Source organism: Manis pentadactyla, chromosome 9, assembly GCF_030020395.1.
Source record: "Manis pentadactyla isolate mManPen7 chromosome 9, mManPen7.hap1, whole genome shotgun sequence".
NCBI classification, from domain to species: domain Eukaryota; kingdom Metazoa; phylum Chordata; class Mammalia; order Pholidota; family Manidae; genus Manis; species Manis pentadactyla.
Window position 1 is genome coordinate 12,921,855 of NC_080027.1, and position 13,022 is coordinate 12,934,876.

The 13,022-nt window shown below is 58.9% G+C and overlaps 2 protein-coding genes across 14 annotated transcripts in view; one reads left to right on the top strand and one right to left on the bottom strand.

The window, feature by feature from the left end:
* Nucleotides 1-1,298, top strand: part of LTBP3 (latent transforming growth factor beta binding protein 3) — a 17,516-nt gene extending 16,218 nt beyond the window's left edge. For all 8 annotated transcript variants that reach the window (XM_036928875.2, XM_036928908.2, XM_036928900.2 and 5 more), the window contains 4 exons: nucleotides 27-188; nucleotides 279-359; nucleotides 442-573; nucleotides 735-1,298. In XM_036928875.2, the coding sequence (XP_036784770.2) occupies nucleotides 27-188; nucleotides 279-359; nucleotides 442-573; nucleotides 735-886 (527 nt within the window). In that variant the 3' untranslated portion in view covers nucleotides 887-1,298. The remainder of the gene's footprint in view (nucleotides 1-26; nucleotides 189-278; nucleotides 360-441; nucleotides 574-734) is intronic.
* Nucleotides 1,271-12,678, bottom strand: SCYL1 (SCY1 like pseudokinase 1). 6 transcript variants are annotated; one of them, XM_036928973.2, is made up of 18 exons: nucleotides 12,485-12,676; nucleotides 12,001-12,141; nucleotides 11,750-11,872; nucleotides 11,444-11,670; nucleotides 10,937-11,027; nucleotides 10,707-10,862; nucleotides 8,240-8,398; nucleotides 7,260-7,367; nucleotides 6,517-6,630; nucleotides 4,634-4,789; nucleotides 3,908-4,096; nucleotides 3,715-3,790; nucleotides 3,278-3,442; nucleotides 2,901-3,043; nucleotides 2,113-2,181; nucleotides 1,804-2,016; nucleotides 1,658-1,712; nucleotides 1,271-1,530 (listed from the first exon to the last, which is right to left on the bottom strand). In XM_036928973.2, the coding sequence occupies exons 1-18, from the start codon at nucleotides 12,593-12,595 to the stop codon at nucleotides 1,406-1,408; spliced, it is 2,421 nt and encodes an 806-aa protein (XP_036784868.2). In that variant the 5' UTR covers nucleotides 12,596-12,676; the 3' UTR covers nucleotides 1,271-1,405. The 6 variants fall into 6 exon arrangements, with proteins under 6 accessions (XP_036784868.2, XP_036784862.2, XP_036784843.2 ...); XM_036928967.2 differs by having other exon boundaries at nucleotides 2,113-2,184; XM_036928948.2 differs by having other exon boundaries at nucleotides 1,658-1,709; nucleotides 2,104-2,184.
* Nucleotides 12,679-13,022: the final 344 nt, after the last annotated feature.

The window sequence follows — 13,022 nt, forward strand, 5'->3', positions numbered from 1 at the left end:
CCCTGACGCCAGGTGTCCCTCCGCAGAGCGTGCCCCGGAGCGGAGGGACGTGTGCTGGGGTCAGCGTGGAGAGGACGGCATGTGCGCGGGCCCCCTTGCCGGCCCGGCTCTCACCTTCGACGACTGCTGCTGTCGTCAGGGCCGCGGTTGGGGAGCCCCGTGCCGCCCGTGCCCACCGCGCGGCGCCGGTGAGCTGGCCCGGTTGGGATTTACCAGGAGGGGGTATAGAAATGGGAACTGAGTGTAACAACATCGCTGACGCTCACCGCCCCTCCCAGGGTCCCAGTGCCCGACATCACAGAGTGAGAGCAATTCCTTCTGGGACGCGAGCCCCCTGCTACTGGGGAAGCCCCCGCGAGGTGAGTAGTGGGAGGGACAGGGGCGGGGTTGCGAGGCCATCTGCAGGTGGAGGTGTTGACGTCTGTATTCCGGCCTTCTCAGAAGAGGACAGTTCGGAGGAGGATTCGGACGAATGCCGCTGTGTGAGCGGCCGCTGCGTGCCGCGGCCCGGCGGCGCCGTGTGCGAGTGTCCTGGAGGCTTCCAGCTCGACGCCTCTCGCGCGCGCTGCGTCGGTGAGGCAGGCCGCGGGGTGCGGGATAGACAGGGCAGTCGTGGCAGGGGGCGGGACCAAAGCTAGGGGCGGGGCGGGGCCCAGCGGAACCGGGGCGTAACTAAGAGCTTACGGGGGCTGCTAGGCTTTGACGAAGTCCGCACCTGTTGCTCTCACCTCCAGACATCGACGAGTGCCGAGAGTTGAACCAGCGCGGGCTTCTGTGCAAGAGCGAGCGCTGCGTTAACACCAGCGGTTCCTTCCGCTGTGTCTGCAAGGCCGGTTTTGCGCGCATCCGCCCGCACGGGGCCTGCGTGCCCCAGCGCCGCCGCTGACATTGCCCTCGGCGATCACCGAGGGGATTCTGCCCTGCACTTGGGGCGAACTTGGCCTCTAGCTTCTGCCCCGATCCGGGGCTCGGACACAGGGACCCTCCAGGGCTCACAGACAGACCCCTTCCCGCACCGTGTGTCCCCAGGGCTCGCATGCCGGCTCCGCCCAGATCACAGGCGGAAGTTGGATCTCCCCGGGCGCTGCTGGCCTTCCTCCTAGAGGGCGTCTCCTAGAAACTGATAAATCAGATCGTGCCTTATTACTCTTGGCTTTTGAAGCAAACTGATGTTCACATCTGTGGTGGGTCTGTGTTGGGCGGGGACTCCGCAGGGCAGCGCCAGACCCCAGCCTCCTGGGAGGGGCTACACTGAGCCCAGCACAGGCGGTGTGAAATAAAATTTATTGTGGCTCTGATTATGTACACGTGTGATGTGCCAGGCCGCCCGGCCGGCTCTCATGATTTGTACAATAAATACATCTGCGGGGCCCACTCTCCGGCAGGAAGCACCCACACTGGCAGTTCAGTCCAGCTTCCGGGTTCCCAATTTCATGGGGCCCCTGGCCACCTTCTTCTCAGCGCGTTTGGCCTCCATCTCCCGCCTACGCTCCTCACGCTTCTTCCGGGCCAGCTCGGCCTTCGCTTGCCCTGGGAGTGGGAAGCGTAAGTTAGCTGAGGTCCTCAGGACAAGCCAACCCAGTCTCACCTTCCCAGCCCATACCTGCCCCAGGGTGCGTGGCCCTATTCCGTCAGCCCGCCCAGGGTAAGCACTTACGGCTCTCGGTCTCCAAGCCCTCCCAGTTGTCATCGCCCCAGGAGGCTGATCTCTGCTGAAAAGGGAAGTGTGGCTGGAGTGGAGGTGGACTCCCGGATGAGTTCCACCCCAGGTCTGTACCCTCCAGCCAGGTGGGTGCCAAGTACCTGTGCACCAGCCTCCCGACGCGCTGACAGGGCAGCAAAGGGGTCGCCTTTGTCACTAGGCTCCAGGCCACCCCAGTTATATTCGCTGGCTAGCCGTGTGTCCTCTGGGGGTGGCTCCAGGGGGCTTGGCTCCTGCCAGCCCTGATCCCAGGAGCCCTCGGCTTCCCAGCTGCTCCAGTCTGACTCCAGGGATTTGTGGTCTGGGTTGTTGGTCTGTGGAAGAGTGGGAGGGGGAGGTAGTGCCAGCCTGGGAGAGGGAGGGGCCAGCCGCACCCCCATACAGACCACACCCTAGCTCACCTGGCTCACCTGTCCAGCATGGCTGGCCTGGCCCCCAGTTCCCCAGTCACCCTGTGGCACCAACACAGACTCTGCTTCCTGCTGTAGTGTAGGAAGGTGAGCATCACCACAGACACCCCCACCTCCACCCAAGGACAAGGAAGCCCTCAGCCCCTTCTCAGCCCTGGGCTCTACCCCTTCCCCTGTCTGCCATCTCATTTGCTTCTCAGGCCCTGTTTCCTATCTATAATGTGGACGTACCGAACCTGGTTTGCTATCACTCCTCTATGAGGCTGGGGAACAACATCTAGATGTTCCGCACCCCTTCTCATGGCCTCGGGGGCCAGAGACTACTGTCAGCCAGATGGGAAACTGGGCCCTGAGCTCTGCTCCCTTTCCCTTCAGGGCAGCCACACGCCTTCCTCAGCCCATCCAGAACCCACTGCCCAGGCAGGACTGGGGTCTGGCTCTGTGCTGGGGGTAGGCTATCCATGCTGACCACTAGGGATCAGTGGGCACTGGGGCTGGTGAAAGATGGACAGGTAGCAGAGGAGAGGAAGGAAAACCTGCGGGCTGCCCCACCTGCCACCCACCTGGCCTTTCTGACCCTGCTCCCAGGGGCCCTTGATGTTGAGTGCGGACTCAGCTGCCAGCTCTGGCCCACAAAAACCGCTCCATGACACCTACTTGCCAGAGATGCTGTGCAGATGAGGGCAAGCCTGACTCCAGCCAAGCCTACAAATGGGCTTCTTGAATGGCAGCCTGCAATCCTGGAGGCAGGGTTTCCCCAGGGGAGGTGCCCGCTCAGCCCCACTCACTTCCAAGCTGCCCCAGTCTTCATCGTCCCATCTGTCAGCAGCACTGCTGTCCTCTGCTGTGTCCTTGTCCTCCTCTTGTGTCTCCCCATGGCTTGAGGTTGTGGATGCAGCAGGGGCAGGGGGAGGGGCTGGGGCAGGCAGTCCTGGGGAGCAGAGGCTCACTGAGTTCCCACACACTGGGCTCCAGGAAGGTCTTGGAATAGGGCAGAGGTTGCTGGCGTGGGGGTATAAGGAGAGGAAGCTCACAAGAGGACTAGACCCTACCTTGTCCCCTGTATCCCCATAACTCCCCAGGGGGAGCCAGACAGTAACAGCTCCTGGGTGCCAGCACCCCCAAGCCCTCCCAGTCACTGATGCAGCCAGGATGGGTCACTCACCCTCGGGCGTGGGTCTCTGGGGCATGTTGGTCTCGGCCGGGGCAGCCGTGGGGTGTGCACGGATCAGTTTAGAGGTGAGTGAGGAGACCCCAGTCACGGCCCAGCCTGCCCAGCTAGCTGCGGCTCCACCCATTCCAGGGCTGGAGGTTGCATGGACATCCTTCTCTGGGCAGTGACAGGAGGGAGACAAGGTGTAGGCACGTCAGGCTCCCAAGTAGAGGGTGTCAGGAGGGCAGTGACTTAACAGAGAAGACTGTGGTGCCCTTCACAGGCCTGTGTTTCCTATCTGTGAGATGGAGTGGGCAGAGATATGGTGACAAGTCTGCTCCCTACAGTTCTCCCAGTTTTCAATTACTCCAATGAAGTAATGGGACTATGACATGCGATAGTCAAGGATGTGACAGGAGGAAGAGGGGACATGAATGTGGGCCACTCACCCACTTCGGCCAGCTGGGTGGGGTCCTCTGATACAGATTCCAGTTTGGACAAGAAGCTTCGAATGGCCTTGAAGGCCTGTAGGGTAGTAAGGGGCAGAGCTGGGGCCTCCTGTGTTCCAGGGAGCCCACCAGGCCACCAGGGCCCAAACACCCCAAGTCCCAGCCCTAGGGCCCAGCCTCAGCTGTGCCTCACCTGGTCCCGCACAGATTTCTCAGGATCCACAGTGAGGCTGCAGAGCAGAGGCAGGATCTTGTGGGCACAGTCGTTCATTGAATAGAGGTTGTGGGTGGCAGCGAAGCCCAGGACACCCGCTACCCGGGATGGTGCAAACGGGTCCTTAGTGGCCCGGCTGAAGGCGGAAGTGAGGACCCTGTGTCTGGTCTGGGGTGGGGCAGGGGAAAGGGCTACTGAGTGGAGAGTCAGTACTAGGGCCCAGAACTGCCAGGCCTTATGTCCCAAAGCAGGGGCCCTCCATGGACCCCAGTATCTGAAAAATGTGGGCTAATCACTAACAACTTAAATGGGGAGAATTTACTTAAAACCTTGGGTCTTGGTTTCTCCCACATTCCTGGGCTCAGGTTGCTTCAGGGTGACAGGCAGAGCAGCAGCTGCCCCGGGGGGGAGCCTGTGCCTCTCTTCCCACCTGCCCTGCTGAACTGATTCATTCATTCCTGTTAACTGGGCGCTGCATTTACAAACCCTGAGGGGCAGACAAACCATGAGGCCAAGCAGGCCTGGGTTCAGTTCCTATATCACCACCTACTAACTTCGGGACCTGGTGCGATTCACTGTACCTCTTGGGGCTGGGGGCACCCAGGGCCTAGGTCTCTAGGAAGGATGATGGCCCCCACACACAAGGAGGCCCGGCTGTGAAGGAGGCTATGACCCTGTGACACTGACAGAACTCCTGGCACTCACGCTGGCACTGAGGTAGGAGCCAATTTTTCCCAGACAGACAGTAGTGTTGCAGCGGATGGGACCCTGTTCATCCTTGGCCTGCAGCCGTGCAAAGTGCTTCATCAGCTCCACATTGAGGTTGGCCTCATTCAGCTTCGGGGCTAGGAGCAGCATGGACTGCAGGATTGGGAACAAGGAAACTGTGGGCCAGGGCAAGCAAAGGGCCACATGTAGGAGTGACCTCCTGAGAGGGTTCAGAGGCCAGTGGTAGCCATGAGCACTGAGGAGACCTGGCAGAGCCCTCCCAAACATACCGCCCACCCAGAATGCCAAGGAAAGGGATCCCCAATTCTGTCCCCTTTACAGAAAAACCTCCAGAGTTTGTCTGTATCCTGTATCCTGTGTCTCTTCTGCTCACTTGCATGCACTCTACTCAGACTTTCACAAAAATACCCCCTGACACTCTGTACCAATTGGCTTGGGGCACAGTCACCACTGAACTCCATGGTGCTAAATCCAACGGCCAATTCTCCACCCAAACCAACTTGATCCCTCAGCAGTTTTGACACCCCTGAGTTCTCTCTCCTCCTTGAAACTTCTGACTCTGGTCTTCCAGGACACCACCCTCTCCTAGTTGTCCTCTGACCTTGTCAGCTGCACCTTCTCCACCTCCTTTTGCGGAGGTCTTACTGTTCAGACCCCCCAGAGCTGCTCCTCAGGCCTTTTCTCTTCTACACCCCACCCTAGGTGATCTCACCCATTACACAGCTTTGAATGCCCCTGTTAGCTGACAATGCCCAGGTGCGCACCTCTGGCCCGGACTTCTTCCCTAAACTTTACACACACATAACCAGAGGCCACCTGGACGTCTCCATCTCCACATCTCACAGACGTGGCCATGCCTGAGCCCAGCCTCCTCCTGCAAACCTGTTCCTTCCAGTCTTCTCAGTAAATGGCAAGTTACCCTTCCAGCTGCTCAGACCAGAAACCACCTCTACTGCAAATCCATCCATCAGCAAATACTGCTGCATTCACCTTTGGAATGTGGTCCCTGCTCTCCACCTGCCACCACTTGGATCTGAGCCACTGTCATCTCTCACCTGGGCCACTGAACAGCCCCAACAGTGTCCACCTTGCTCTGACAGTCAACTTTCCACACAGCAACACACCAATCCTTTTAAAACAAGTCAGACCATGTCAGTGCTCTGTTCCATATCCCAGGACTTTGTCTCACTCCCAGCAAATCTGGTCCCTGACACACCCTACAAGGCCCTGGCCCTCAACCCACCACTACCCCTCAGACTCCACCTCCCACAACCATGCCCCTGCAGACACGCTAAACCTCCTGCTGCTAGTTCTACACTCCAGGCACATGTCAGCCTCAGGACCTCTGCACAAGCTGTTCCTTCTGCAGGGAAGACATTTCCTCCAGACCTCCACGAAGCTCAATCCTTCACCTCCTTTCCTTAAATGGCCCCTCCTTGCCAATGTCTTCACTGACCACTGCTTTTGAAACTACAAACCCTTCTCTTCACACTTTCCATCTCTTCCTAACATAATATATTTTCTAATTCTGTTGACTGTCTGCCAAGCCCATTCCTCATCCCCTTGGAAAGAAGCCCATGAGGTGCGAGAAGCTTGGTCTGCCTGTGCATACTGCATCCTAGCACCGGGCACAGGGCTGGGCACAGACAGGCACTCAGCCAGTGAAGCCAAACCCACCCTGCTTCCTCCACCAGCTGCTGAGCTGCACCCACAGCCTGCACCCACACGTAAGATGGTGCCTGCCTTCCCATAATCTGCTCAGACCCACAGGTTGAAATCAAGGCTTCTGTGTCCTGGGAAGAGCCCTCTCCAAGCCTTAGAGAACCAGGGGTAGCCACTCTGGGCCAGGCCACACCCACCTTGACGGTCTGCTCGCGGATGGCAGGGTTGGTATCCAGGAAGCCATGCATGACGTGGGGAAAAATCTGGGTGTTAACTGTTGGCTCATCAAGGTATTGGATGAACTGCTCCATCTGTGGCCCAGGCAAGGGCAAGAGAACAAGGTCAGCCCCTCTACCCTGCACCACAGCCACAGCCATAGCCATAGGCCCACTCTTGGCTTGGTTTTTCCACCTGGCAGGCACAGGTCGGCCAGGAGAGTCTCCTGAGCCCCACACCTTGCATCTGGCCTCTCTCAAGCCCACAGAGCGGTAAGGAGAGGGCAGAGGGTACAGGAAGAGCCAGCGACTGGGAGTTAGTGGGCCTGTTCTCCGGTTTTGTGTCATGCCCCCTCTCTGAGAGCCTCCTCTACTGCCTCTTCTATAAAAGGGGGTATAACCCCACCCAGACAAGTGCTGGGAGGAGGGATGGTGCCTTCCCCAGTTGGAGAAAGAATGACACATGGGAGCCAACAGGTACTTCCTGGCTCACAAGGGGACCCCACCCTTGAGTCCATCCTGTCTGATGCTCCCAGCCGCCCTGGGATTGGCAGGAGAGGCTATCCCCACTCTATGGGGCTAGAGGGAGCAAGCCAGGAACAGAGGGTGCTAGAGGGGTGTTTAAGCCTTCTGTATATGTTCAGGGAGGGGTTTCTGCAGTGCCTGGGCAGGGGCTCCAGCAACCAGGGTGGGGTCAGTGAATGGGGTCTGGCCACAGCCTCTACCTGCTGCAGGAGGCGGATGCGCATGGCCCGGTCGGTAGATGAGAACATCTTCACCACAACAGGAATGATCTTCTGCTGATACTCCTCAGCGCAAAGGAACTTGCCCACCTGAGAGCAGGCGCAGGAAGAGGGGCTCAGTTATACCCACAGGGGTGGGGTGACTTCACTGGGCTCATTAATGTGCTCAGGTTCATTTCCCAGCATGAATGGGGTGATCAGGGGTGACGCATTCCCTCTGCAGCCCCTGTCCATTATCCACATTAGAGAGCTCTGCCCTTAACCTTTTTGGGTCAAGGTCTCTCTCAGGTGGCTGATGAAAGCTATGGGCCCCTCTTATATAAGATTAGGCACCGATATGCCCCATGCACATATATGTGTGCAGAGTTCTGCCTACAATTTCTGGGGGTTCCCAGTTCCACAAGATTCGTTTACTGTCTTTCCCCCCACCTGGTCCATGGCAAGTCCCCTCAGGGGAAAGGGTTCTCCCAGAGTGGAGAATGGCAGGTGCCCAGGTAGGGTGGGCTGGGGGCTGAGGAAGAGCTGGGGAGGATCTAGCCCCTAGAATCCAAGAGAGCTGAGTGCCAAGTGGTCAAAAGGAAGGATGTAAAGTGGGGCAGGGAGCAGGTGACCCCTGGACTCTGGGAACGAGGGTGCACATGTCAGACCAGGGGGCCATCTCGGGAAACGGAGGAAGGGCTGTAGGCTCTGAAGCAAGGGGTCTTTGGAAAAAGAATCTTGGAGGCATAGGGTTTCCTCTTCCAAAAGGAAAGCCTCCCCGACAGCTGGTCAGGTGGCCCTGGCATGCTGAACCAATGGAATGTTGGCAGGAAGCGCTTCCTCCCGTGGGCTTGGGTCTGCCCAAACCAGGCTGCCCCTCCCCAGGATGCCCCGCAGGGCTGGCCCTATCCTAGCGGGGGCTCTACCCCTTCTGCCATTCAGACCTACCCAGCCAGTCTCTTCACCCCACAGGCCCCACTCACCTTGAAGAGGGGCGTGAGGACAACAGCCCCCGCATTGCCGAACTCGAAGGCAGTCAGCAGCTGGGGCAGTACCTTGTGCCGGCAGAAATCTTCAGGGAATGAGTCTAGGCTCTTGCTCAGTTCTTGGAAGAACTTTTGCTTCTCAGCTGGCTCTTTGATCTGGAGGAGCAACGACAGGATGCAGGGAGGAAATCAGCCTGGTCATGGCCCTCCCCAGCCATGGGCAAGGACAGGGGGTCACCCTCAGCTTGAAGGTGAACTTAAGCTTGAACTTAACCCAACTGCCTGGGTTCAAATCCCAGCTCCCCCATTTATTGGTTGTGTGACCTCGGGCAAGTTCCTCCGCTTATAAAGTGGGATAATAACTCTACTACTTCACAGGTTGAATCTGAGGAGTCAACCAGCAAGTGCACATACAGGCTGCCAGCACGGTGCCTGGCACACAGCTGCTCAGTCGTGGCTGTCCTGCTACCCACTGCCACCTGACAGGCCACTAGGAACACAGCTACATGAGTGATGGGGCCCTTTATCAGCGTCACCTTGACTCTTCCTAACAATACAAGGTGTGAGTGCCATCAGCCCAACACAGTCAGGAAACTGAGGCTCAGAGAGGTGAAGAGGCTTACTCTGTTCCCGGGCCCTGGCAACTCCCCATGGGGTGGAGCTCACAGCAGGCTGTGGGCAGGCAGAGATTGGGTGCAGTTTGCCCCAGACCTGGTCCTGCCATGAGCCCGAGCAGGCCAGGCTGTCAAGTCAAAGGTCTTCGGTAGTCCTCCTGACCTCCTTCTGAGGCTCTAATAGCCCAACTCACATTTCCTCGGGACAGAGTGCCAGGCAGGGCTATATACTAAAACCTTTCCACAGGTTAAATAATCCTCCCCACAACTATATGAGGTAGCTGCCAACATAATCCACATTTACTCCAAGAGGGAAGCTGAGGCACAGAAAGGGCAAGGAGCTTGACTGAAGTCACACAGCTAAGCTGCAGTCAGGAAAGGATTTGGCTCAGTGGTCTGGTACCTCTGCAGTGCTACACCCTGTGAGGAGGTGCCATCATTCCCTTTACAAATGAGAAGGCTGAGGCTCAAGGTCACCAGCCAATAGTGATCGGGTAGTGAATATAACCCAGTCCTGTGTCGCTTCCAAAATTCCTGTACTCTCTGCTGATTCCTCACCCCCAGAGCTGATCCTAGCCCAGAAGAGGCAGCCTCTGGCTGGGGATGAGGAGGACCTGGTTGGCTCCAGAACAGCTTAGTCCAGTGTGGGAGGCAGGGTTGGTGCTCTGACAGCAGGGGTGGGGGGGTGAGGCAAGGCCCAGGAAAAGGCCAAACCACAGCCAAGGTCACACATGGAGAGACAACTGGGCTGTCTCTACCACTCCACCCAACGACAGGAAGGGCACCCCTGGCCACTGCCCTCCTACGTTCCCCCACGGACTGGCCAGAAACAGCCTATTTCCTATAGGGCACATTTTAAGAAGTGCAGCCTTGCTGAGGCACCATGTGGGGAGACCTCTGTGTAACAAAAACTGCTGCCCCCACACTGCCTAGGGGCAACAGGGCTCAGCATTTCCAACGCTTCTTCAAGATGCAGCTCAGGGTCCCCATCCCCCAAAGGCCCTCTCTCGGCCACCTCTCCGTGTGCCCCCCCCACACCATATCAGAGCAGGAGTCATAGCAGAGCCCCCCTCCTCCGTTCCCTACAACAGCCCTACGGACCAGCAGATACCACTCGTACGCCCACTACATAGATACAGAGGCTCAGAGAGGCGAAGCCGAGGACTCCCTCCTCACATCTTTCCATTTGCTGTTCCCTCTGCCTAGAATGCTTTTCCCCAGTTACCATCCCTCTGGCTCCCACCTGCACACCCTTCAGGTCTCAGCTCACCCTGCAGGAGCCCCTCCCTGATCCCCTTGCCCCCCGCTAGTTTCCTTCCTGGCAGTTGGGCCCATCCCAGGGAGCGCACATGTCCTCGTTTATATGTTTCTGTCCCCTTCCTCCAGTGAGTCCCCAGGGGTGGGGACCTGGTCTGCCTACTCCCTGCTAGATGCTAGGGTAAGGATCTGGGTCTGACTCTTCCTCCTTCCCCTGCTGCCCCCACCGCAGCTCAGCACCAGGCATGGAACGCATCAGAGACTAGGCCAGAATGTACGTGCGGAGTTAATGGAGTGCCATGAGCAGTCACTAAGCACCTACTATGTGCCAGACACTCTAACTATGCACTTTAAGTTACTGAATCCTCAGCATGTGCCTGTGAAGTAGGGGTTTCCTTTGAAGTAGGACTGAGCTTCAGCCAAGGGAAGTCACACAGTAAATAAGAGGTGGAGCCGGGGTTTGAGCCCAGAGAGCCTGGCTCCGCAGTCTGTGCTTGTCTCCAAGGGACTATATATGCGGGAGCCAGCAAAGTGGAGAGGGGACAGGGGTAAGGAATGCAGGACCAAAGCCCGGGGTCGGGTGAGGGGCTCACCTGAATCTCTTCCAGGAAGAGATTGGTCTCCACAAAGCGGTTGTTCATGAAGCCACCAGGCGCCCGGCAGTTCTGCAGGAAACGGGCTGGATTGGGGCGCACCTTGGGGTTGGCTCCAACCAGCTCACAGTAGTGGGGCACCAGCGATTTGGGGACCTGTGGGAAGGATCAGTGTCAAGGCAGGGCTGGCTGGCTGACAGGGAGGGGCTGGAGTCGGGTCGGACACTCACCTTTCCAGGGTTGCGCAGAGCAGCTGCCCGAGGTAGGGGCCCGTTGAAGACTTCCCAAATGAGGCAGCCCAAGCGCCACATATCAGCTGACCTGAGACAGTGACCAAAGCTGCTCAAGGCCCTGCCACCTGCCAGCACAGGCCTCCAACCTGCCCTGGGCACCAGGTACTGACTACATGGCAGACTCTGGGCTGTGTCCCCCCACAGATCCTCCCATTAGCCCCCAAAAGCAGGTTTCATTAGCCCCATTTAACAGATAAAGAAACCAAGGCTTGGAGAAGCAAGGTTGTCCACCCCAGGTCAACTTTCAAATTCAGAACCACCTAACTCCAAAGTTTATGTTTATCTTGTTCTACCTCCCTGAGGATCCTGGGAGCAGAAAAGTGGGTTCCACATGAAGACCTTGGTTCCCTCCCAAGTTGGGCAGCAGGGGACAGGGGAATGCCAGCTAGCTGCAGGGGCCTCTAGAACAGGGCTGGTTGGGGCATACTATCCCCAGTCACCCACCACTTCTCTCTGACTGCTCTGCCACTGCCATCAGCCAACTCAGGGGGGTCATACTGCTCGAGCTCAGGGATCCCCTTGTGGGGGGGTCCCCCACCATTGCCCTGGGCCGAGTACATGTAGTCCAGGCCCCCAAGCTTCCACTCGCCAGCACGGTCCACGAACACAGCTGCCATGCAGACATTGTTGTGGATGAGGCTGCAGTCGTTGACCAGGAAGCTAAGAGCTTTCTGGGGACAGAAGGAGCCATCACACCCCAGCACCCAAAGCCCCCACCCCTGCCCACATCACCACTACCCCCCACCTCACCACAATCTGGTGTAGCCCCCAGGAGAGCTCCAGCTCCTTCAGGCCACCAGCCTCTACTCGTGCCTTGAGGTACATTCCCAGTGGGGTGACAGCCTCTGTCACTACGTGGAGGCATTTGTCTGTCTGAAGGGGATACGGGATGAAGACAGGAAGGGGAAATGAGAGACATGATGGGGGAGAGGAATGGATAAGGGAACGTCAAATCTGGGGGTGCTGAGGCAGAGGGGTGGAAACTGAGGGGCGACAAGTACCTCCAGCCCATCGATGTAGGCCAGAATGTTGGGGTGCCGAAGAGTTTTGAGGCGCTTGAAGGCAGCTTTGGCCACCTGGGTCTGCTCTTCGGCGCCTGGCTTCACATCATACACAAAGATAGACACCGGGCTGCCTGTGGCCTGGGGGAGAAAGGCCTCGGGGGTTTGCGCGGGGCCGGGGCTGACCGCTCCAACCTCGCGCAGGTCCCCACACCTGTTACGTGCCTAAGGAAAGGCCCCCTGGCGGGCCTCTCCCCAGGTCAGCCCCCGGGGACTTAGTTGAGCCACGTGACCCCGGTTCCGTCCGCCTGTCGGGCCCTAGATCCTTCCGTCCGCCACGTCGACACTGGTAGTGCCCCTTCCCCGGCCCGTTACCCCGGAGGCTCCGCAGCCACGTCAGGCGGGGCGCGACGCGGCGGCGCCGGCGGCGCTGCCCAGGCGAGGCCGAGGTCTGCCGCGGCCTTCGGAGCAGGGCAGTTCTCACCTTCTTGCGGCCGCGGTGCAGGACCCAGGGTCCGGGCGGGCCGTTCTCGGGGGGCTCCGGGCTGAGCTCGAATGGAAAGTCCCGGACCGGGTCTCGGGCAAAGAACCACATCGTTCCCGCCGCCGCCGCCGCCGCCGCCGCCGCCGCCGCGAGCTCGGGAGCCTCAGCGCCCGCTCCTCCGGCGGCCCGAGCCGGGGCGGGGCGGGGCCGCGCGGCTGGGGGAGGGCCATGGTGGGGGCGGGGCCGGAGCAACTCATTCTCCGCGCAACGCGCGCGGGCCGAGGGCCGCCAGTGACGTAGGGGGCGTGGGCGGGTCCCTCAGACACTGAGCTTCCGGGTCCTTCCTTAAGTCAAAAATGTGGGGCGTAGAGTCCACCTCCTAGCGTTATTATAAGGACTGAGAAGGCACCGAGGACGGAGAAACCGAGGCAGGGAGGAGGATGGAAAAGGAAGTGCTGAAAGGGTGCCGTAAGGAGTGAGGTAGAGGCTCAGGGAGAGTGCTTGTCCCCGGGCCAGATGCTCTGTCTCACCAGCCGGT